Consider the following 25832-nt stretch of genomic DNA (forward strand, 5'->3'; position numbering starts at 1 on the left):
ATTTTGATGTTCGCCAATTGTAACAGCTTCCGCAATCAAACTCCTAATTAAAATGGCGTTTACCAAATATCTAGAATAATACTAACTCTAACTCTAAAAGTATCAAAAAGGCTGGACGTTTTTGGAGTTAGAACAATCGGTATAAATTGCTTCATGTAAAAAGTTAATGTTGCTGCATAAAACTTGGAATGGAATATTGGTAAAGGAGACGCGGACTTTCTATAATTTTGCTCCACTTTCTATTCGGTCTAAATGAACATTTATAATAATTACTAGGCTGGAGGCCAAATCAAGTTGAGACACCTACAAGTTAATCCCAAAAAAAAAATTAAAAACCGGTTCTCCGTACTATTTGGTGTACCTACAAATGCTAGACAGGTAGAAATACTAAAAGATACATTCTACAATTTCATACTAAGGGCGTTGTCATTCACGACTTAAATAAGAAACTTAGTTAGAAACTAGTTAGGTAAGGTGCTATCGTGTTCGAATCCGTAATAAAATCTATTCCAATATTGCCACTACTCTCGCATAGCTCAACATTGTTAGCATTTGTGTAAATGTTTTTAAATTATAGACCGACCCTTTATTATCATTGTATATTTTGTATTTTACGAAGATTTCTTTCCAACATATACGATTAGTTATAAACACCAAGGGGATTAAAGGGGAACGTGCATAATTTGTTACTATTTCTAGATTGTATTGGTGAGCAACTGATAAATAAAACATTTAGTTACTGGGTTCGACTTATCAAATTGTACTAAGCTCAATTAATAGTTTATAAAACGGTGTAGGCCTTTTTTTGCCGGTCTATTGTTAGCGTTCCTGTGTTGGCAGAATAATTAGGCGTGCATTATTTAGTGGCAATTTTCAGCCGAACACACAGATCTAAAATATGAACGTCTATACATATACGTGACTGGGCAATGGATAAAAGGCGGAAATCGTTCGGAACCTGTGTATAATACGTATACTTTAAATGTAAGCGCCGACAATCAAATTGGAACAAATTGACGGATAGAATAGTATCGGTGTGTGGATCTTCTGTTCACCATAATTTTATTGATCCTATATATTTATTGGCCCGGCATTACCACTCTGTAAAACTTCACTGTCAAAGAATATTTACTCCGTATAAAAGCAAAAGAGAAGCGAAAAACATCCACTTTGCTTTCAAATCCGACTTCTTTAAAATTTCGTAAAACAACTCTCAACTACAGGATAAGGAACATTCCAAGAGAGAATATCCGTGCCTTAATATCTATCCTTGTACTTTTCGAACGGTGAGACGTGCTCCTAAGAACCTCAACAGAGGGTACTCGGGTCAACACATATAAGCAGCGATAGTTGAACGAATATCCAACCACTTGGCTACTCAAAAAGGCGCTCGGGAGAGAAACTTTAGCAAAACGAGGCGTGTTGGTTCAGAGCGATCTAAATTACTAACAGTTTTGTAGGCACTCTGGAAATGTGCTGGTGCCAAGAGTCCCAATTCTGAAGCTCTTAAGGCCAAATATCTTAGTCTAGTCAGTCGCATACTACTACGACTGCTGCTGGGGACCCGGATAGGAGAATGATACCTAAGAAGGCATCTTCATATCGGGAGGGTTGTCGACGGCAACATAGATACTTAACTTCTATTTCCTAGTCTGCCCAAAGATGAAAGATTCTTTTATATATGGAAGTAACTGACTCGATTAAGTAAACTTTTCAATCGAAGATATCGCAGAAAAATTTCAAATTATTTATTGATTGATTTAAAGAGTATATATTCTTCTCTATATAAAATTACTGGCCTCAAAGAGTTGCTTAATTGGGAAGTAATAGAGCAAACATTAAAGTTATACGTCGCCCGAGAATCTTCTGATTAGACGTCCTAATCCCAAGATTTATCATACAAGTTCAAGTCAAGTACATTGGTACAACATTAACCAGAAATTATACTAACAACTTGATGAAAAAAAAAAGTGAGTGGAGGCAACTTATAAAGATCATCTAATTAGACTAATTAGTAAACCCAAGGTGTGAAAAGATTATTTTCTTAAAGTTATAGTCCATGAAATCATGGATCTCGTTTCTAAACTGATTTAATTTTAATGTCATATACTGAAAAGGTATATTATTGTACATGAAACCACTCTCATCCATGGTTCAGGAAGATTGTTAAGTATGTATAACCTACAGGTTAATTTATTTGCAAATTTGTTGTTGTTATAACAAAGTTTAAGAACATTAAGGACTAAAATTGACTTCTGGTCAGGTTTCCTCGACGTTTTACACGTATGCAGTCTCGCAATTTATGTAATAAATGCGTAATATTTACCATTGACAGTGGTATTAGTTCCTTTAAAATTTAAAAGATCGTGGCCATCACCTTTTTTGTTGACTGACAGACTCTGAATTTTCTTCACCCTTAGTACGCCACTCCATTGATTCTTTTTTCGATACAATAGTTTCTATCACAGGCTTCGGTTCCGACCCATAGAGTTCCAAGAATGACCGTGCACACTCGACACGGCGTTGTTTTTGAATATCCGAAAGGTTTTTAGGAACCCATCTTGCACTAACCTTATGCATACCTAAATGATAATGCAGGATTCGACGAACACTTGTATCAGAAAGCTCAGTAATTTCTGAAATTTCATTGACCTTTAAACGTCGATCACTCAATACTACCTCTTCCACAATCGCAACAATATCTTCCGTTGATATACTAAAACAACGTTTCGGACAGTTGTATCACGGCCATTATCAAGAGTACACAAAAGTGTAAAATAAAGTTTACACTTGATAACGGGCAGTGAAACATTGTGTAAGTTAAAAATAAAGACAATGGAAGTTCGACATCCTTTTAGTATTTCTACTGAATCAGTGTCTACCACCTTCAAGCAAAAATATCTTCCGTTATGACCTCCACTGGTCTACCAGTTCTTGAATCATCTTCAAGGGACTCCTGCCCCATTCTAAAATGTTTTGCCCACCCTTTCACTACAGAACACGAAGGAGAACTTTGGCCGTACACACCATCCAGCCTTTCTTTAATAATTTTAGGTGCTAACCCTTCTTTTGTCAAAAACTTTATGACTGCTCTATACTCAATTTGTGTTATTTGCGACATTTTTTTGGACACAAGACTTCAATTTTTTTTTCGCAGCCTACTAAGATATATTTATTTAAAAGAAGTCAAATTTTTAGCGTGATACTGGAGCTGCATCTATGTCAGGCCGGGAAATTTAGGCGCTAACCTCGTATGTTTCGTTTCCGAAAGAGCGAACAATTTGGATTATTTGTAACTTATCAGTAACATTTTTGTTAAAAAGAAACAGGAATTCGGTAATAATTTCCGCCCCGCCTGGCGAACGCAAGTCTATCGTGACCTGTCGGAGTAACAATAATTTGTGGCCGATAGCTCAACTATGACTTTTTGTGGACGATAAAGATATAAGGCGAAGCGAATGAAAAAAACGTGCAACTCGGCTTATTTAAAAATTACGTCCAATAGGGATAGATTTGTGACTACGGCAAGCACTGTTCGCGTATAAGGATCCATGGCAGATTGAAAATATCGCAAAAGGTCGCTGCACCACCCTGGGAGTGGAAGTAATCACCAGATACATCACGTCATTTGCCTAATGGTTTCCTGGATTTTAATCTTGCATCATCGGGTTTAGTAAAGTTAGCGGAGATACTCCCATAGGCGCACCTGCACAAAACGCACGCACCGTTAATAATATATCGCGCCAAAGTGATTTTTCAGATTCCAAACGTTTTAAAAAATTACAATGTCATAAGTTATGATGAAGAGAATTTTAAAACTTTCTCTTAGTAATTAACACGAAAAGTTGTTTCTGTATTGATTAGGTGCTTTGTGGTTGTTCTTTAATTTTTTTTTTTTATTATCTTAAAGTTCTTGAATTTATCACAGACAATAGGATTGATTCTGTTGACCAACCGGATCTCTGGAAGTTGATTCAATAATTGTCACACTTTGTGTGTAAGTATAACGAATAGTGATAAATATAATGCAGAACTTAATAACAAATCAGGTTTATATTCTGTTTAATGTTCTGCCACCAAATCAAAAAAAGATTATATTTTACTATGTTAAAACCTGAGATGATTACTGTTAACGAGCTAAGAAATGTTTTCCCTCTAGATAGTTGGTACGATTTCATTTGGTTATTGGCTTCTGCTTTAAAGTTCCTCTTTCTTTAATGTAAAACAGGGTTGCATTGGTTGATACCACCTAACTATGTCAGATCTGGTTTATCTTTGAATTAAATGTCGATGAAACTTTGTTGGCAGCAAAGTCTTTTCGCTGTAGTTTTGGTTAGCAAGCAAGCAAGCAACTAAGTTCAGAATCACGATCCAAAGCTAACCAAACAATTTGAGACATGTATCTTTAGGTCGTTAAGCTCGATTTTTAGTTTTCCAGCTTTTAGAGTTGCTGCACTCACTCGAAGTAAATTATGATGTTATTTTATTAAACACGGAACAATCTATACGGAGCAAAAACGTTGATCTACGCCTCTGGAAGCAACTAATAATACTGTTCCTTTTATCGAAGAATATCGGGAGCACCTGAATTTCGCATGATAAAATGATAAACCACTAGTAGGCTCCCTCCTGCTAATGATTTTATAATGCATTGGGAGTTTCGGCTATAATGTTAATTACATCAACTTCTAGCTGAACACAAACAATTTATTTCAATCATCAAACAATTTTGGAACATTGTTGATTTCAATAATAAACATGTAACAATTTTTTAACGCACATCACTGCGAAATTGTCATTAAAAGCTAATCTCAACAAAGAATATTTCATAGCCACGGGCACTACAATAAACAATTTTCCCAATATTTTTGTCACATAATTGATGGAAAGCTGCGAAAAACTTTAGATAGGAAAAAAAAACCTTTTGGTTATGTTATGGAGTTTTTTTTTAAATCTGTTTCTTTTAAGGTTGCTTATTTTAAGCATGACAAACAGTATATTCATTACTTTTTTCTTAATTGCCCTACATTTCACACTCACAGTGTAGGTTTAACCAGAAATGTTAAAATTATTTAAATGGAATGGCTCCCATTAATAAGGTGAAAGTTAAGATAAAGGGGTTATAATAAAATTTAAGTCGCACTTTATTATCTATTTTCGCAAATGCGACTACTATTCGGTAGATATTCTCTGTAAAAAAACAAAAATCCAAAAATTTATATATTGATTATATAAAATAACATTCCCGACAATCATCTCTAATCAAATAGATACTGAATCTCTCTTTTAACGGATCTGGACAGTGCGAACATGTAAATTCGTAGAACCTGCAATCGCCAAACCTACAGTCATATTTGGAGTATGTTTCTTTGAGTCTGTAGCCGGGCGTCCTGCTATATTCGGCCGGCGGGTATTTTCCGGAACTGCACAAGTATCCGCAGCTCAGAGTTTGGTAGCACTTGTCGGAGCTTTTGCATGTCGGCACTATGCAGCAGGATGATGAGGGAAATGTAGCGTCGTTGTTGTTCAACACGTTCGCGTTGACGGGGTTGTTCGCGTTTCGTCCGAAAATCGTTAAAGATGAGTCTACTTGTCCCAGACCCCAAGTTATTCCCAACACCACTACGATCAACTTATTGCGAAAGTCCTAGAACGTATACAGTTTTGAAGTAGTTTAGTTCACGATAATTAGTATATTATGTAACAAATTCGAGAAAAGCCACTTTAGAATCCAATTTTGCACCAGCGCGGTGCATATAAAACTTTTTCTAAGACCATTCACGCAAATATGTCACAAAGCAAGCGTAGTCAACAAAAAAAATAATGGTTGAAAGTTGAAAAGGAAATAAACAAAATCCAATGCTAACTAAAAATTATTAAGCTGGTTATCATGTGGCAGGTCAGGATTTTCTTTTTCCTGCCAACTTAATGTAATTGATTTTCAGTGGGAAGCCTATAATGATGTCATGTTGCTTAATGGTTTGTCAATGCCGAATTTCTGACCCTATTTTTAGAAAAAGCCTGAGAGTGAGTGGTATATATGGTTTTGGAGAAATGTATTTATAATATCTAGGAAACGAGATATCTTGTGAAGTTTGGTAAATGCATTCTGTAGATTTTTAAGTGCACTGTTCTCCACCACCGTTCGTGATTTGTATTATTATTATTCTTATTTAAAGTTCTTGTCGGATGGAGAGTTATTGATTAAAAAAATAAATTAAAAGTGTTACGTTTCACGACACTGAATAATAATTTTTGTTTAGAAACGTCATTGTCAAATCACTCCTTGTTGGTTTTCGTTAAGTTCACATTTTAGTTCGAATTCAACTTTTTTCTCAGTGTTACGAATTATATGAATACAGAAAAGGAAACCAACAGTTAAGAAGTTTATTATTATCTTGATTATTAATATCTTTATATCAACAAGTATTTATTTATTAATTTTATAAAGAAATACTGTTATTAATATCTAATCTAATATCTACAAAAATTAGAAAAGAAAGGAATAAATGCGTTTTGAGATATAGAAATACATATTACTATATATTTAAAATCTACAGTTCTATAATTTCAAAGATGACGTATTTGGAAACTGTTTTCGATATCCCAACAAGTGACCATCGCGTTCAGTGCTCACTAGCCTATTATTCTTAAAGTGTTCATTCATTTCCAAATAAATATGTTAACAAACAACCAAACAAATAAAAAAACTACTAAAATATCTGTTCTCAGCCACCAACATCAACAAGTAAGGTCAACTTTCACATTTCAGGAAAAAAAGGTTAGAAATGAATCCTGTTAAAAAATTTACTATTTTATATTAGTAACTAAAGAAGCACAAAATCAGTGAAAGAGTGGGGCTCTGCTTCTGTTCTCTAATTCTTGAGATTAATTAGTCCTCCGTTATAATATTAGTTTAATGGAATAAAACAAATATTAAAAATAAATTGAATTTAAAATTTAAAGAAAAATGATGCTCGTGTTTAAAAAAATTAGTTTTTGTTTTGTCCCTTGGCAACTCACTTTTTTTTTAAATTCAGAGCAAACCTTTTTCTGGATTTTAGTTACTTATCAGGGTCCGATTAAGGAAATTTAAATTATTAAATTTAATTTTTACTAACAATTCACTAGCAAACTGTAAATAAAAAAGCCCGCGATGCCTCCAAAAAACCAATTGAATAAATTAAGCGTCGGAACTTATACTGACATTTATCATTTATTTAAAAATATCGCTTGAATTTTATAAATTTCAAAACGGCTCTGGACTGAACACCAATAGTTCGTATCCCTTATAGTCAATAAGATGCTAATAGTGATGAATGGGCATAATGAAGTCTGGAAGTGCCATTATTGACGAAATTTGAAAATAGAGGATAATAATTTGCTAACTAACGTGGCTAAATTTTACTAAATAAGAGTAATTATTTTATAGAATCTCACTCACCATTCTGATTGCTTTTGTCAATCCTATTATTCACTTATTCCTCCTTAATTTCGCACAACAGAGCCGAATAATATTTTCCGTCCATACGGTTTTTTGACCAATACGCGTGGCCTTTTAAAAATGCATTTGCAGATAAATATTCGAAGGATTTCGACGAAAACATAACAGTGGAAAATTAAATGCATTCGGTTACTGATATTCCGGTACAGAAATTTCGGGCTACAGAGTGTCCTTTTCTTCATTTTGTTATTAAGTTTCGATGGTGGTAATTTGTCGTATTTTTACGACAAACTAAAACCAAACTTTCATACGATGTAAACACATTCTTAGTAAATCATAAAAAGATGCCGAAATATTTTAAAATTTTATGGGTTAACAAGGAACGTAGCGTTTATGCACCCTGTTTGAATAAGACACAATGTTTGGGTTCGTGATAGGAGATAATAACAATAACAATAATGTTATTGCGAATGTAAAACGTAATAAGAAATTGATTTCGCATAACAAATACGTTTACGATATCACCATGTCAATTGAGTTTACTTTAAAATTGTGAGTAAAACATGTCTTGTAATTATTTGACAACCTATTTGATTTCTACATATCTGCGTTGTTCAAATTTTTCGATGAGCAATTAATTGATACGATTTTTGATCGTTGTATTGATATTATTTACAAATCTTCCTGTGACGGTTGTTGATGAATCCAACGGTTCGCCAATCATTCTGTCTTCTATGGATCTTGAATCCTAAGTACGCAAAGGAAATTTGTTGAATATCGTCATGGTTGCTTAGTTCTTCTCTCACTTGTGTTAAATATAGCATTATCTATATGAGGAGCCTTCATGCAAATACAGATATCTTCACTTTTTACATAAAATGTGATTCGTGCAGATTTATATGTAGTTGGACGTAACGTAGGTTGTATTTTATATGACTCTATGCTTTTAAAGTTTGGCCATGTGCCGTCATATTATTGCTATCATTATTATATTAATGCGACATTGCAAGATCGATTATTCAGAAGAACAACTTTTTCTATTCTACTTATTTTAAATTAACCATCATCGGAAGAAACCAAAAAAGATGAAATTAAAGCCTAGTTTACCCTAATCTATCCGAACCTAACCTTGTGGCAACCTTATTGGGCAGACAAGGAAAGGCTTGTTAAAAAGTTATATATAAAGTTTCTAGGTTAAATGTCAAATTAATTTCTGTAGCATTTGCCAAGGGGCGTTATTAGGCAAGTTCATTATTTCTTTGATTGGACTGTGAAATTTTAATTGGGGTCAAAATTAAGCGAAATTTGCAGGAAAAATTGTCAAAACAACATTTTACATTTTACATTTTAAAAATAATTTAAATATAATCCATAATTTTATCCAGTGTCCCTAAGTAGTTTAAATAATCCCGAAAAAATACGCCTTGAACGATGACGTCTTGCAAGATATGTAGATTAATTTGAAATTTTTTGAATAGGAGCATTTTTCTTTATTAACCTCCAGCACTTACATTTGCTCTTCCATATCCTTTGACATATGCACTGAATTAAGGGGAATACTATAATACCCTCTCATTAGTGCCCCTCTCATCATGCATGACCAATCTATTAATAAGTTTTCGTAACATTGGACAGTTTTTTGTCGATAAGCAACTTCAAATAATAATTTTTTTCTCTGCCCAACTCTAAAGTGTTACTTTATGATTCGGTGGTCCACTGGTTTGGGAGCAATCGGATGTTTTCGATAGATTTTAGCATTTTGATGTATTCGAGAATTGAACTCAAAACACACGGTCGTAAAAGAAGTATATTATGCAGGGCGTTAATAAACTTCATCTGTCATTCGTTGACATTGCACTTTAATAATAATATGAAGAGTATTTGGCCCATAAAAGTCGTTTTCAAAGAAATCCTGCTATAGTCAGAATAAGGTTAATCGCCTGTACCCGAGCCACACAGACTAACTCTGATCAGTTAGAATCTCCGATAAAGCTTAAATAATATTTTAGAGAGTTTAAAAGTAATATTTGGAGTATTGCAGGGTAGGCCTTAGCTCGGCTTAAGGGAACTAATTCTAGTTCATAACTTGTTACTAGTAGGCATTGGTTAGCACCGAACAGGATAGAAGTCACTACTTCGTGCAGTCAAAGAAGTAACTATTGCTGCTCACCTGCCCATCTTGGTCGCATAGCCTAACCCGGAATTGTGGTTGTGGTGAATCTGGTGACCCGACCTAAGACATAGATAGTGACGACAATTTTCCTTCTTTCCTTATCCGCGAGGGGTGACAGGACCCTCATCGCGGAGACATCCTTTGACATCCATATGTTAGTCACTACTCACCGTCCAAATTGCCTATCATGCAGGACAATACTTAGCAAAAAAATATAAAATCTGCACAAGGGAACGAAAAAATGAACGGAAGTTTGTTAATTTTTCGATAACTGTTCACAAACTAGAAACGTCCGTGTGTTTTAAAAGTTTAAATAAAAATTGCACGCGGGTCGGACGAGGTTTCCGCAAAATAATGATGCCGACATTCGCAGATTGCATTTCACCTCGTTTTTAATTTCAATATTTCCCAAGTTCCGATAAATTAAAATCCTATCGGAATATGGTGCTAAAATGGAGTGTCACCGCCAACAATTAAACCTACTGGAATTTTACGTTTCCACCTGCATTAAAGTAATACTCGTTTTGCGCAATGCCCAAGTCTTTGGTTCAGAAATTATTTTATATCCTTAAGCCCACCATTATTTAAATTCGCGCCTCGATTTAAATTGCCATCCGGTTTAATTTTTGCTTTACATGGCGGCGTATACTTCAGCAAACCCTCTTCAGCACAATGTGAAAATTTTCTCACTCAGAAATTTGGTGACAATTTGGGCATCTTTTTTCATCCGACCATCAACATAAAAAAGAAGCACTACTGCAAAAATTATATATAACCTAATTGGATTCGTTTGATATCTTACTTGAATATAACGTATTACAAGAAAAATAAAGTCTCGAAAGTTTAACGTGAAGTAAAGTAAAGTTGACCCCAACGTTTAAATAATGAATATTAAATAATACACTTTAGCTATTTGTTAAAGTTATAATTTTTTTCTTCTTTCGGGCGATCATTTGTTCTTATTGATAAATTCAGAAAAAGTGATACAACTTTTTTTATTTAAATTTTTTACTTAGCCTTTTTAATTGATTCTGTATGTGTGCTAAAAACTGATATGAAAACTAATAAAAAAAATTTCATCAATTGACACCTCATTGGTCAATCTCATGACAATGACAGTATATTTATTCTATTCAGGGTAATCGCAAAAATGGATATGCTAGAAGGCAAGATGTTACTGGACAAGGACGGCGTTTGTCGCCCAGTCAAACAGATTCTCAAAAACAAGAAAATAATCATTTATTTTTTTACCGCTTCTTACGTGGAGAATTCGGAAATCATCGAAAAGTTGCAAGAAGTATACAAAGAAAACGAGAAACGAGATACGGGTATGGTAATCATCTACGTATCTTCAGATGGTGAGGAAGAAAACTTCAAGTACGATTTCGGTAGACAGGGACCTTGGGTAGCGATACCATTCAAAGATGCCACGGCTGACGAGCTTAGGTACAAATACGACATAAGTTGTCTGCCTGCTCTGGTCGTGGTCAACCAAGATGGAGATATAATCACTAGGAGAGGAAAAGAAGAGCTGGAGCAACTAGCCGTGAATGTTATAGTAACTTGGAGCGAATATGTTCAACAATAAATGTCGTGAGCTACTGAAATTCATGCAAGTGAAACTATAAATGACTGGCCATCAAATTGAGTCTGCATTAATGAAATTTACAGATTTTTAAATCAAGACGATTAAAGCCAGAGAAAGAATATAAAACAGAAAAGTATTTTTTATTCATATTCTTTTTAAGCATTAATAAAAATGAAAGGCATTTGAACACTCAATTTTTCTCTCGTTTTTTCGACTCCTTAAGTTAAGGGGTTAACTTAATGAAAATAATAAATTTAATACGTTCAGTAGGAAACCAATGTTGTACCACCACTGATGTTAGGTTTAAAGGAAAAATACTTAACAACTTAGATCTTTAAAACATAGAACCCCATATTTGACGACAGCAAATAGTGGAATTTTCAACAAATACTATCCGCGTGTCGTCAGATTTGCAAAATAACACTTATTAAACAGGACGAAGAAGAAACGTCCAAATTCATGGTCGATGTAACATCAAATTCTTCATTCTTAATTATTAAATAACTTGTTAGGCACTAGTTAATTTTTATATCTTCTAAACTTCATATCTATAATTTGCAATGAAAAATTGAATGCGGTTACGTGGCACCATAAATTTATATTGGTTGCCTGCAAATTGACTGCATCAAAGAACAACATTTCAGTTTTAGTGTTCTGTTCTGCAGAGCAATAGAGTATCACTCAATACGGTGGTTTATATAATGTATTTAAAAAGAGCGACTAAGATCTCCAAGCACTTGAAAACTAATCCTAAAACTAAAACCTACTTTCATAAAAATTAGAAACCTTGGAGAAACCCTGAAGCAACCTTAACAAATCATTTCTGGCAACCCTATAATACAGCATAATATATTAAACATTTATTTATATAATTAAAAAAAAGATCAAAATAATCTGCTAACTCCACTTCATGTTCCAATGTAATAAATTAAACACAATATTCAAGAAACAACTTCCCAAAAGACGCAGAATCAACAATTCTCAACAATAAATTTATTGGTAATTAATTCTTCAAGACTGATAGGTGATAGTTGTTAAAGCTTGTTAAATCCATGAAATTAATTATATGAAATTTGTAGTGTATCGGATATAATATTACCGAAGCTGTTTTAATCAAGCAGAAACATCAAAGTTTCTTGCAATGTAAAGTATCTATTCCACTTTATTTTTAACAAGCTTCGGTAGCTTTATTTTCATAGAGTAACCACCCCATTTAGGTGGTTAAAATGCCGCGGCTGAATGCAATTCCGTTCCCTTGTCAAGTTTAATCGTGAATTATTCCTGCGTTTCTCTTCGCATGGACCCGTCTCAACTTTTAAACGAGTCTGTTTACCAACTTTACAAAAATATTTTAGCCGGAATCCAAAGGGCCTTTGAGGCATCCCAAATTCTAAGGTTCTACGCGTTATTCTCTCAAATGAACTGGTGTTAATGTGGTGTAGAGTTATGCATATTACAAGAGACAAATATAGAGAAACTAATAACGACTTCCTAAGTAAAGGTGATATAGACATGTGATAGACTTTGGCCAGCAACAATACTAATTCATCTACGTTTTTTATATTCTAGCGTAGGAGGGAAAATATATTTAGATTTATTTTTAAAAATGCTAGCCTTTTATCACGTCTTACGCTTTGCACGTAAACAAGGCATAACATGTCAATGTACAGTCCTCGTGCATTTCGAATTGACTCAAAAGTGAAAAAAATAATGTTAATGCCCGTTTCGATAATTACCAATATCTGATTAAGGAAATAGATAATTTAAATTTAAATAAAACCAAATTTTTATTTACCAATAGACTTAAAAGAACAAGATGAGCATCGAGTTTGGACAAAAATTAATATGATGTATTCTTTAAAAAGTTGGAAAGCCCGTATTTGAAACAATGAAATTGATATATGCGAACTGTGAGTATGCTAATCAACAAGATAATATACACAAACTATCATTTTAACAACCAAAATCACAATTGGACTACGATGCACTATTTGCAAAACTTTTGGATTGCTCATGGGTTGGTTGTTCCTTTCATGGGCTTATTGAGTTTTGAATATGGTGGCTAAGGCATGATTGTGGTTTTATCTTTGGCCTAAAAGTTAGACACAAGCAAAAATGAGTGAGCAGCTGAATTATCATGATGCACAATCCATGAATTGTTTTCCCATAATTCCGGGCGTTTTCTTGGTATTGCTTCTGCCAAACGGAACATAACTTCAAGCTAATACTGTTTATTGACCGTACGACCTTGAGGTAAGAACTCTTGATGTACTACGCCCCGATAACCGAACGAAACAGAAGCAAAACCTTGACATTTGATCGAACTTGCTTTTTTCGGTCTTGGCGATTCTGGGTTCTTCCACTAGGGACGACTGGACTTTGGTTGCGACGTCATAACCGTATATCCGTGATTCGTCACCAGCTATGACCTTTTTGAGCATATCACGATCCTTTTGTTCAAAATTAAGCAGTTCCTGAACAAATTTTGCTGCCATCATTGCTGTTTTATCAGTTATTGACGTGCAAGTGGTTTGCAGCACTGTGTTCCATTATTTATACAAAACTTTATACAAATTGTTTGTTCCATTTTCTCTGACAACAGAAAATCGCCAAGCACATAAAACACGTCTAACGCTTCTGTCTATATAACAAAGAAAATATCGAAGGTATTTGCAATATGGAATTTACAAAACACGGAGTTTCAGTTCTTCAACTCTTTCATCAGTTATTGACTGGGGCATCCAAAGCGAGGTTGGCCAACGGCGTCCTCTCGACCACATTGAAACAGCTGTACCAGTCAAAATGGTTTAGCTATATGCCATTGTCAACATTTCAATTGTTTTCAGACACTGTATTCCACGTCTAACGCTTCTGTCTGACAAAAAAAGTAAACTTGCAAACTGGTTAAACCTGTGAACATATGTTAGGGACATGTGTACCAACATAACAAAAACCAATATCGAAGATCGAATGTACGTAGCCCGCCCAATCACAAAATTCTAGTAATTCTTTTAGCAATTCTTCGGTATCTTCTATAACCAAACACTGCTATTCTTTTACGTATATATATGTAAGGCATATTTAATTTTTGTTTTATGTATTGATGTAATGGGTTTGGGTTATTAATTAATTGATAAATATCACGCTTCATTACTAATAAGTTATTAACCGAAATATCGTTCACAACGTGCTGTCAATGTTAAAATTCCCTCAAATCAATAAATACAAAAAATAAAGCATAAATAAATTTAGCACGTATCGTTGTTTAGAATGCGACACAATCGAAGGATAATTCGAGACGGTCGATTGATCGGCAAAATACAAGAAGGGCACACTGGCACTGCAGCAACGGCAACGCTCATTGAATAGTCTGGCTTCAAGCACCGAGTTTTGCTAACTAATCCAATGAGAACGGTCGGTCGGACACCATCAATCGATAAATTAATGAATTAGTGCAAAACGCAGAGCGATGCTTTCAACCGTGTCGGAATGATTTGTTAGTTGCGCATTTTAACTAGCAAAATTTACTAATTAGTAGGGGAATTGTAAGTTTTTATAGGCAACGGTGCTTGAAAACAGTAATTGGAGGGACGCGTGAGTGTGATTCGGTATTGCGTTTCGTTTTCGACGTTCCTTTAATTATAATTTATTGGACTGTCATTGGAAAAATCTAGAATACATGATACTCAACTCCATGTCCTAGACAATAAGAAATATATCTATACCACATTTAAAAAATTATTCAAAACACTATGTTCATGTTTAGCACTTTATAACTTCGATATTGGCAAGGTGGGAGCCTACAACATATACTAACGACAACGCAGTCAACGCTATGTGGCTAACCAAGTCCATTACCACCATTATTTATTTAAAGTCTGTTCATAGATATAAGAAAGTGACTAACTAATACGAATTAAGGAAAGACCCGGGCAAGCTGTAAGAATGAAATATGGCCGAACAGGTCCGTACTTTGCTTAGAATTTAATTATTTGGGGTTTTGTTAGGAAAGATACTAAACAATATTTATTTGTTTATTTATATGTTTATGTTTAAATCTAAAACAAAATTACAAATTATTTTTATTATCTACTTAAATTACTTTAAATTATTCACATAATATATCAGTATCACTATCGCTATCATCGCCTGTTCTAATCATTATTTATTCTATATTATTTGCAATATGGATATAGGATTGTTCTGCTTTTTCTATATGAATTTGCCCAACTTTGTGGAGGGATGTTAAAAACTTCGGTTTCTATAAGTTGGTGCAAAACAAAACAATGGGATTAAATATGCAGTGGTAAGGTAAGGAAGCCTTAAAACTGTATGACCTAGATTTTTTGCATAATTATCATAATTATTTTGTAGGTTCAAGCTTTGTAGAACCTCACTTAATTGCTTTTTGGTATAATCTTCGTGAAAATAAATGTCGTTATTATACACGTAGTTTTGGATTGTTGCTTTTGTGTCACATGAGGAAGGGGTTTTAAGCAACTGTCTACTGTGATGACTTGCATTGTCCATTACAATGACGCTATTAAGAGAAATGTTTGGAACTAGTTTGTTTTTAAACCAATTTTCAAATAAAACAGCGTGGTATATTCATGGAAATCCGGAGAAGAATCTTTAATATTTTTCGCAGACAGAGAAAGTCCATTTGGAATCCAACCATCTTAACCTTTTTTTGATGGCGCGTTTGTTTTACATTTATCAGTCGAGTCAACCCAACCCTTTCCCGGGGTATCACAAGTGCCCAACCAGATTTCATCCAAATAAATAATTGGCCTTTGTTGTTCTCTGTAAATCCCAATTTTTTCTAGATTTTTTTAAATCTAAAACCCATGTGTTGAATACACTTCCATAAGGTAGTTCTGCCACATTTAACACCGGTTTCATCTTTTTCAAGCCTCCTAATTAAGATATCTAATGTAGGCACTCTTTGTTCCTCGTATAACTGATAAGTTTTACGCCGTATTATATCTTGATCACTGTCTACACTCGAGAAAATGTCAGCGTCGCTTCTTTTTTTCCTCACTGAAATGGAATTATTCACAATTTTCCATACAGTTCATGTTAGAATTTTCGTCAATGTGGCTGTTTCTAAACATTGTTTATAACTTCCTTAGTCTCAATATTTTGCATAATTCGCACACGATTCAACACACGCTGTATTAATAAGAATGATTACTAATAAACTTAAACTAAGTAGTATACCAAACCAAAAAAAATTAAACACAGGTAGATATAAAATTATTTTCTATTACGGACCACAATTTTACCTGAATTTAAATTCCGAAATTTTAGGTAATAATATTGCTGCATAATCCCATTCAAAAGCAATTGGTCACTTTCTTATATCTATGAACAGACCATACCTTCCTTGGTAGGCATAGTCTCGGTACCACACCCCCGAAGAGCTACTCACTAAATTTATTTATTTATTTACGAATTATAGTTATGTTTACACCTACAGCGAAATGGATATGGGGACTCTACAAAAGCTCATAGAAGTACTTACATTAACACTGTAATTACGGACCTAGTCGGTCATATCGGCTAAACCCTGGAAATCAATAGCAGAGAATCAGTCACAGATTCTTGGTAAGAACGATTAATATTACCGGCCCTGGACCTTCTCCGGTAGTCAGAAATTCCCCAGAAACTTAGCAACAGTTGCATGTACGATATATGACAACAGCATTTCAGCATTTAGAACTTTATAGTGCGCACTACCACTCCCCAATCGGAAGCATGCCCCTTGCCTGTGGTCTCCCTTTTATAGCGCACAGAGGGTTGAGCACACAAGTTTCTTCAACTAACACCATATAAACTGACCATTCTTTAAAGATATGGGGATGCAGAACTACTGACTGAACTGAATATGGTTCCCATTACAGCCCGCCATAACAGGGGGGATCTTATAGCCCATAATATTCTGCATGGACTAGTTTTAACAGAAAATCTTCACAAAATCTGCATTCAACCATGGAGTTAATTCTTTTATTTCCAGTTCAAAAAGATTTACAAATAATCCATAGGAAATTGACCTTTTTGCCCCCTTTAGCATCTTCCTGCGTCAGATTCTCCATACTTTCAAGTAGAATTTAGTTAATAATGCGGGTCATTATTTCTTGTCTGTTTTAGTTATCTATTTAAAGAATATTTTTATTGTTATTGTAAGTTTAGTCTCAAATAAAAAATTGAAGTTTAGGACATCGATTTCAGAAATTCCTCCCATAGTAATTCATAGAACTAACCCAAATTTTTGAAGTTGCGCATGAATGCATAAAAAAAAGTAATAATTGTGACAAAGGATTGACTGAAAGAAATACATTTTCTGTATGGAGTTCCAGACTGCAAAATTAAGAAAAAAACGTATTGATTGTTATGACAAAGTTATTAATGTTTGACGCTTTTTGAGACACCAATTATAAACTTTAGTCTTCAGAATCTTTAGTCAGAGTCAGTCAGTTCTTCAGTTATTTGATTTCTAAGAAAAGTGGAGTATATCTGAGACTTACCTATACCCATATATTCCACAACTTGTAGACTGCTACGATAACTTTTCAACCAGGGGCTTTGAACATCAGTCTTTTTTTCTAGGAAACTTGTTCATTGAAGTAAATGGATCACCCTATTTGATAAAGCAGCTGAAAAATATTTCAACTCATTCAGCTCATTTGAAATAAACAAAAACCGTCACTCCTTGTTTCTAGGAAACTTCTTCATGGAAGTAAAAAGTTAAATGGATCACCCTATCCCACAAAACAGCTGAAAAATATTTCAACTCATTCTGCTTATTCAAAATAAACAAAAACCGTCAGTCTTTTTTCTAGGAAACTTCTTCATTGAAGTAGTTTGAATGGATCGCAATATCTCACCAAACAGCTGAAAAACATATCAACTTTTCAAATTTCGATTGGCATAAGACGCTAGATTGAGATTGCGTCACGCCGCTGCTCAGTTCGGGAGCAATCTTTTATGGTTTCTGACCTGCACCTGTCAGGTCTCCACAGACACTAATCGCGTAGATGAACGAACACGTAGGCGAAAGAAAACAGGAAAGAGGGTCAGCAAATATTCATGTTCGGTAATGGGGCGTCCCGTCTGCTGCGTGTATATACGTTATTTTTCGCACCCCCGCACGTTAAGTGGCTGTCAATCAGGGGGCGCGAGTTAAGGCCCCAACTCCCCGATCCGCCCGCTTATATCGATGACAGTTTAAAAGCGCGCCCCTCGCAAATTGCATCCATCCATCAAGGGATTAAAGCGTTTTTACCGGCGAGATGAAAAAATCCTCGAACTGTTAATGCCCGGTAAAAGGTAAAGAAAAGTATTGATGGCAGTCACGCTTTTAAGTTTTTGTTTCCCAGGTTTTGGAAATTTCTACTTAGTTTCATGTTCAGTTCAGTGGTTGCACACAAAATGTGGCACCATTGTGAGCCATTTTGTTTTGGCATGAGCCGAGCTTAATAAACGAATGACTTAAAAGATTTGTCAAACGTGTTGCATACACTACCGTTTCTACGACCATTATCTTTGGCAAAACACGAATATATTGTAACTGTTTTTTTCATAATCGTTGTGTAGTCACTTTTGCCGAACAGATCTAATGCAGAATTACTACTGTTTATATATGCCCTGGCAAATAAAATGGTTTGATTTTTTGGTTTGATATTCAGTGAGTAAGTACATGGAATTCGTCGATGATTAAGTGTTTTAGCGAAAAAAAAAATGGTCTCCTTAAATCCCTCAAGCTGCTAGCTGTTGCCATTATTTAAACCAAAGGCTAAATTGTATATAAAGCAACTATAATCTTGGTTTAATATGTTTTGGCCATTTAATGCTGGTTGTTACTCTTTTGTACTTTTTTCCGTTATTTTCTTTCTTTCCCGTTCTTGGGAGATTGATTTAGACCAACGTAGTTGGATACCGCCCCATTTTTCATGTGGAAATGTATTAAACATTGTCACTGGTTGAAAAATTAAAAAATTCAGGCACTCCACATATTAGCAGAACTTCATAGTTCTAAATCCTTCTTCATTTTCGGTTTTTTAAGGTACTTACTGCAGGTAAATACTATAATATTGTGCTGGCTCAGTACATATGGTATTTGATTAAAAAAAATATTTAAATTTAAAACGTTTATTTGAGATTATTTATTGTAATTGTGTTCCACATCTTAAGGGGCTTCTTGTTAAGTAATACGAAATTCTACTGAGGGGTTGACGGTGGCAGTGAATCAAACTGAATTTCTTTTGTTTTATTTTAAGTTTGTAATACTTATCTTAAACCTATACAAACTTGCAAATATAAAACAAAATCGATTTATTTCAATTTACTTTCGAAGGAAATGCTGTCACTGGACTCTAAAAAATTTAAGAGTTCTGGGCAAAATTGTTTCCTTTCTAAGGTTGCAAAATTTTTGAATCTGAAAACACCCTTAGAAAATTGAAAATATCTGTCTCACTTTAGAATAGACCTATTATTGCCGCACTGACGCTTAAACAAGGTTGTTGTGAAAGAGAAAGATATTATTTTAAACTTTGCTTTTGTGATTTGCAAAAAAACGTCAGTATTAAGTAGATAATGATTATTTATACAGAAAAAATGTTATACTGACCGATTAGTTTTAATTCCTGAAAAGACAACCACTAAATTTGTCACATTCATAAAGGTATATTCCCGAAAGTTTATCAAGCAATATATTTAGATTTACAATACAATCAGAAAATTGAGAATGTTTTTATTTAGATTGAGAATAAATAAAAAATTTATAACTCCGTAATATTAATTAAATAAAAATTAATTGTTATTGCAGGTTATTATTAAGATGGAAAAAAAATCTATTGGGGACATTGTCGGTGGATCAATTTTATTTTTCATTTCCACACATTTTTTAGCAAACGGATACCAATTTCCTTTGGCACTAAGTTTACGAGACACATACTTCTTCAGAGCTTAACTAAAACTGAAAACTCTTTTAACAACCCTAGAAAACAAGTGAAAATTAAGATGTGAAAAATTGAATCAATATACGATTTCTTATAAAAACCATATTTAAAATGCTCTTCACATTAATGACACTGAGGTCCAAATATCTCAGATGCAATCCTCCTGCCATAGTACCGATGTAGCACTATTCTAAAAAAAATCTATATAATATTGATTACCAAAAAAAAGTTGCTGAAAATAATTCGAGAAACCGATTTTATAGCACTTTATTCATTGTGCGATATAATAAACGTCTCTATCAAAGAAAAAAAATAAATGAGGAAAATTCATTAAGTCCCGCACAATTAATCAAATCGAAATTGAAGCGGATCGATTTAATTTCGACCGCTTTCGAAGTGCCGTATTATACGGAAAAAATATTCGGAGGCTTTTATTTATGGACAAAATTTATTTATTGGACGGTTCCATGCAAAAACATACTTCCGAGTCGAAATAAAAACATTTGTCAATGTCGGAACGTAATGGCGAACGATATATTCCGACCGAAAGTTGTGGATATATTTAAATGGGTTGACGGGGGCATCGCGCTTAAATATCCTCTGCTTATTTTGGGTCTACTTTCCGCACTTCTTCTTTACACTACAGATAATCTTCTCCGTATTTATAATGCAAATACTTTCCTATTCTTTCCTTTAACGGCAATTCGGCCGTTAAATGAAAGTGGGTGGCAAATTGAATCTGCATATTTTTCATGCACAATTTTTTTATAATTTTGCTGAGAAAAACTTTACAACATATTTTTTATTTTCTTGTACGTAATAAATGATCTTTGCACCAACTGAAAAAAATCGTTTCCGACAATTACTTCATTTAATTTTTATTCTAGTTTTGGATAAAGTCATTACCATTATTATTTACAATACTTTTGGATTCCTCCTGCGTGGGTTGTTGCTGAGTCGAACTTGCTAACGTTTCGCCAATCATCCTGTTGCCTTCTTCAGAGCTGGAACTGGCTCGCACTTACGGGAACAGCTATAGGTTCGCCATTATCACCAATCATCGCGAATATATTTATGGAAGCCTTTGCGAAGAAAGCTCTCAACACCTTCCATCTAAAACCAAAATTATGGAAACGCTCCATGGATGATACTTTTATGGTTTTGGCCTCATTGTCAAGAATCCATAGTAGATTTTCATAGACATTTAAACTCTATACACCCTGTCATACATTTACTATTGAATTAGAAACTAATAATAACATTGGGTTATTGTGTTATCAACTCTCTTGTTTACAGAGCCGCAAAACTCTCTCAGTCCGAATGACTAAACCCAGAAATAAAATATCTTACCTCTGCTTTTCTCTCTAATAATTTCCACATTAAAGATATTAAGCGTTTCATCAGAAAATACACATCACCACAACCTTCCAATTGCAATGAGGCCGAAAGCAATCCTACACTTGCCCCTGTGGTCCTTCCTTACATTCAAAACATCACTGGCCACATATCAAAAGTTCTAAAGAAGTATAACGTCAAAATCACTTGTCCAAAAATCTCTCAACATCTTCGATCCGTCAAAGACGACATTCCATTTGAGATGCCAGGAGTTTACCGCATTCCAAGGATATGCGGCAAAGAATACATTAGAGAGACCGGACGAAAAATATCAACTTGGCTCAAAGAACATGTTAAGACTACGACAAGTAAACTTATCGGCAGTTGCCGAACACAATCATGGAACCGGAAATAAAATTTAATTAGATAAAACTAAAATTCTTGCATGTACCTAATCAATTCTTCTACGAACGAAAAACCTTAACCGCGACGACGACTCATGTCTTTACCTGTCAATATGGGAATCAGTTATCTGAGACGATATTTATGCCTTTAAAATTAAATGTTAGGATTTTGCATGTATTTATTAATAAAACTTATAATTTTAGTGACTAAAATGTGCGTGGAATTTTGTGCTTGTATTCATCACGTAGTGCTTCACCTCAGAAAAATAAGAAACAATTCAAGCAGAATATTATTTTACTAGAGAAACCGCCAATACCAGCCAACAGTTTTATGGATTCGACCGACAGTCATTTCAATATCCTATTGAAGTATGTATATTTCCTTCTTCACAATATCTGGGTTTTACCAAAAATAATATCTAAACTTGTATTTTCAATAGCAATCCGAAGAAATCTCTAGGGGTTGTCACTTATACATACAAAAATATATATTTCTGAAAGTTTACTGATATTAACTTACATATAAACCAACTATTACTACTACAGTAAAAATTGATGCTCCGCGGACGGCATTGATATTTTGCTGAATGCACTGACCCACCCACTAACCTGCACTTTGCACCATTTTCTTTCTAAACAGCGATTTCCAAGTTGTTTTCAATTTTTTTTTCATAGTTGCTTCATAAATTTCTGTATTATCAGCATAGTCAGGGCCTCTATATCTCTAAATGCTATAAACCCTCTAACCTCCTACAGTGTTTATTTTGTTCCCATGCTATTAGATACCATTAACAGTTCTGTTAACGGGAGGAAAGTCATAATATGGAATACCTTAATTTCTCTAAGAATATAAGTATGAGACGCAGCACATCACCCACCATCTTCTGTTTCATTGGTCTATTTACTACCTCACACCATCGTGTCACTTGCGCGAACACTACAAGTGTGACACGCGTGTTTTGTATTGTTGTCACGCAGAAAATTTTAAAGGTATATCGATATTATGTTTATTTCAACATTTTGTGATCTTCTGTCGTTAAAATATTGAAATATCGAAAAAATATATAGTTTATTTAGTTTCACCTAGAATAAAAATCCAAATTGGACAGTCGTCGGAGTCTAATTAAGGAATATTCCATAATTAGGTTTTTTTTTATGTATTTTCTACTATTCCTTTAAAAAAATACATGTTATGTCTGTCTTAGAATGTCTACTTCACAATGAACCAAGAAACGAAAAACCTAGAACGAGGAAAACATGGCAGAAAATATAAAATTCGTCTGGGGAAAGAAAAGGGGATATTTGAAAGCGGTAGAGCATTTTGAAGTGCCTAGGGCAACTCTATTTCTGTCACAAATGTACTGTCTTCAGAAGTGGCAGCAGCTACCTCATTACGACGAAAAACTATATCGGCTTCCGGACTTGAACGTCAGCTAGTAGAATACATATTAATAATGGAGAGCAAGTTTCACGGCTTAACAAGAACTGATCTTCGTCGTATGGCGTACATGTTAGCAAAGTGAAAAAAATTGCAAAATTCCTTGAATGAGGTATGGCTAAAAAAAGTGGTTAAACTTATTTTTAAATCGTCATAAAGATAAACTTGCGATAAGAAGACCAACTGGTACATCTTTTGCCAGAGCACTCGGATTTGATTAAAAACAAGTGGATGCTTTTTTCAACCTCCTTGAAAAGCATTACACTAAAAATAACTATACACAATAGTACAAAGTGAGATACCACAAATCATCGGTCACAAAGTTAAACGCCAGTTAGCTGCACTGACATCAGCAAAAAGAGGATCTCTTATGATAACAATTGTTTGCATGAATGCCACTAGTCATTATTTTCCCCAGAAAAAATATGAGTGGTCAGCTAAGTTGACGCTGTCCTCCAGGATCAGTCGGAGTTGCACATCATTATTCAAATAAACGTCTTTACAGAATGGTACAAGCAGTTTATTCAACATATCAACCCTACTTCTGAATCAAGGGTTTTGCGATACTAGATGGACACTATAGTCATACTCACCCTATCAACGTAATAGATATTTCTCGGGAAAATAACGTGGAAATAGTTTCGTTACCTCCACATACGACTCGCAAATTGCAGCCTTTAGACAAGACTTTCATGGGGCCATTAAAAACATACTATAGAGAAGAAATACGTATGTGGATTAGAAACAACAAGAGACCTCTAAGTGGAGCTGTTTGGCAAATCCTATTTGAAAGTACAAACAGATGAAATTCCTGCCAATGGATTCAAAGTCCTTTACTAGACTCCACTGGAATCAGGATCTGAAATTGGTCAAGTTGTGATACAAATTCCTGTAGCAAAAAGAACTGCCAATGTTTAACCTGAACCGGCGCAAACGACCTCCGGGCTTAATCGCAGCAGTTTGGGTCTAGTGTCTCCGTATGCCATAAATCCATCGCCAGAGAAACGAAAAAAAGTATCTAACAGAGGAAGAAAAACTGCTGTAGCAATAGTCATAACATCTTCACCGTATAAAATTTGATTTTGTAAATAAAAATGTGAAGAGACAAAAAAAAGAAAGTAAAACAAAGAATAAGAAGAAAACTGCAGAAGAAGACTCCGAGAAACAGGATGTTATCCAGTTTGATAAAGACAGTGAACATGGTGAGTTGATTGACTGAGTATCTCCTGACTCTGCTGATGCAGAATGTATGTTCTGTTCAAGCCTTTTTTTCCATGAATAAAAGTGGAGAATGCTGGATTAAATTCTTAATGTGTCGGCTTTGGTCACATTATAATTGTGTTGTCCGTAGTTCAGTACTTGGATGTGTGACTTTTGCAAGTGAACTTCTTCTCGTAGATATTTATGTCTATTTTTTTATTGATATGATGATTTATGCTTATATTCCATATATGGGTACCTATTCCATATTTGGTTACTCATTTGTGATTTTGGTTTTTGTGTTTGATTTTAATTTGACAACAAATATATTTTGATTAAAGGCTGTTAAATACTAAATATAAATGTATGACTGATTAGTAATAACATTAAATTGTTTTAATTTCTATGGAGTTTTTTTTATACCTGAAACAAAATTGCATTCTATATTTAGTGACTTTTCTCTACTTGCCTAGAGATTTACCACCAAACAACTTATTTATTTATTAACAGGCAGATGAAGCTGTCCAATTACAGGATATACCATATTACACATATAAAATTGCATTACTCAACAAATTCAGACGTAAATAAATTAAACCACTGTTAGACGCTGTTTAGAAAAGCATAATTATACATACGGGCAAATCTAATAACAGGAGACTTTGAAAAGTTGTTTGATTTCAAAGTTTTTATAGAAAATATTAGAAACATATCCACTTGATCAAGATTAGCGCTGAAAAATAAGTAACTGATACTGGAAGGAGTCTCAATAAGTATAAATAAAAATTACATTTGAAACACATCGCAGCAATTTCGCACACGTCGCTATATATCACCGCCCATAATTAGATTTCCCTCATTATAAACGAGCATATAGTGTACAAGATTTTGCCTCGAACCGCAAAATATATTACTGCGCCCGTATTCGGGAAATATATGAAGAAAATAAGTGACGAACACAAAAGGGTACGGCATGCATAAATTCGGCCTGGAGCGAAATTAGCTCGTTTTCCGAGGAGGTAACAACTTTTTGATATGGGCGGAATCACCTCAAAAACGCGCCTCGCCTTTAATAAACAATTTTTACTGCAAATGTAGTTACGCCTGCAACAAAAATGTAATTTATAGGTACTTTATAGGAATTACTATAATACGAACAAATCTCATTGTAAGTAAAGAAAGTATTTCCAATATAGATGAGGCGCAGATCACCCACTAAGCAACTGGCTTTATTACTATCATTTTAGTTGAAGTAACATTAAAAGAGCCACTGTTTCCTAGGACTTTCGC

The 25832-nt window shown here is 34.3% G+C and overlaps 2 protein-coding genes across 2 annotated transcripts; one reads left to right on the forward strand and one right to left on the reverse strand.

Annotated features, from left to right (window-relative positions):
• Positions 1-4697: 4697 nt before the first annotated feature.
• On the reverse strand, positions 4698-7592 carry LOC132698408 (uncharacterized). Its single transcript, XM_060664448.1, has 2 exons — positions 7445-7592; positions 4698-5647 (listed from the first exon to the last, which is right to left on the reverse strand). Exons 1-2 carry the CDS (start codon positions 7445-7447, stop codon positions 5228-5230), a joined length of 423 nt encoding a protein of 140 aa, XP_060520431.1. The 5' UTR covers positions 7448-7592; the 3' UTR covers positions 4698-5227.
• A 3162-nt stretch (positions 7593-10754) lies between these two features.
• On the forward strand, positions 10755-11234 carry LOC132698757 (nucleoredoxin-like protein 2). Its single transcript, XM_060664988.1, has one exon. It carries the CDS (start codon positions 10768-10770, stop codon positions 11203-11205), a length of 438 nt encoding a protein of 145 aa, XP_060520971.1. The 5' UTR covers positions 10755-10767; the 3' UTR covers positions 11206-11234.
• The last annotated feature ends 14598 nt before the right edge of the window (positions 11235-25832 follow it).

This window comes from Cylas formicarius, unplaced genomic scaffold (assembly GCF_029955315.1).
Source record: "Cylas formicarius isolate icCylForm1 unplaced genomic scaffold, icCylForm1.1 PGA_scaffold_2__14_contigs__length_35257938, whole genome shotgun sequence".
In the NCBI taxonomy this organism is placed as follows: domain Eukaryota; kingdom Metazoa; phylum Arthropoda; class Insecta; order Coleoptera; family Brentidae; genus Cylas; species Cylas formicarius.

What these genes read in the sequence shown, in the direction of transcription:
- LOC132698757 (XM_060664988.1), top strand. Translation starts at nt 10,768, where the DNA reads ATGGATATGCTAGAAGGCAAGATGTTACTGGACAAGGACGGCGTTTGT.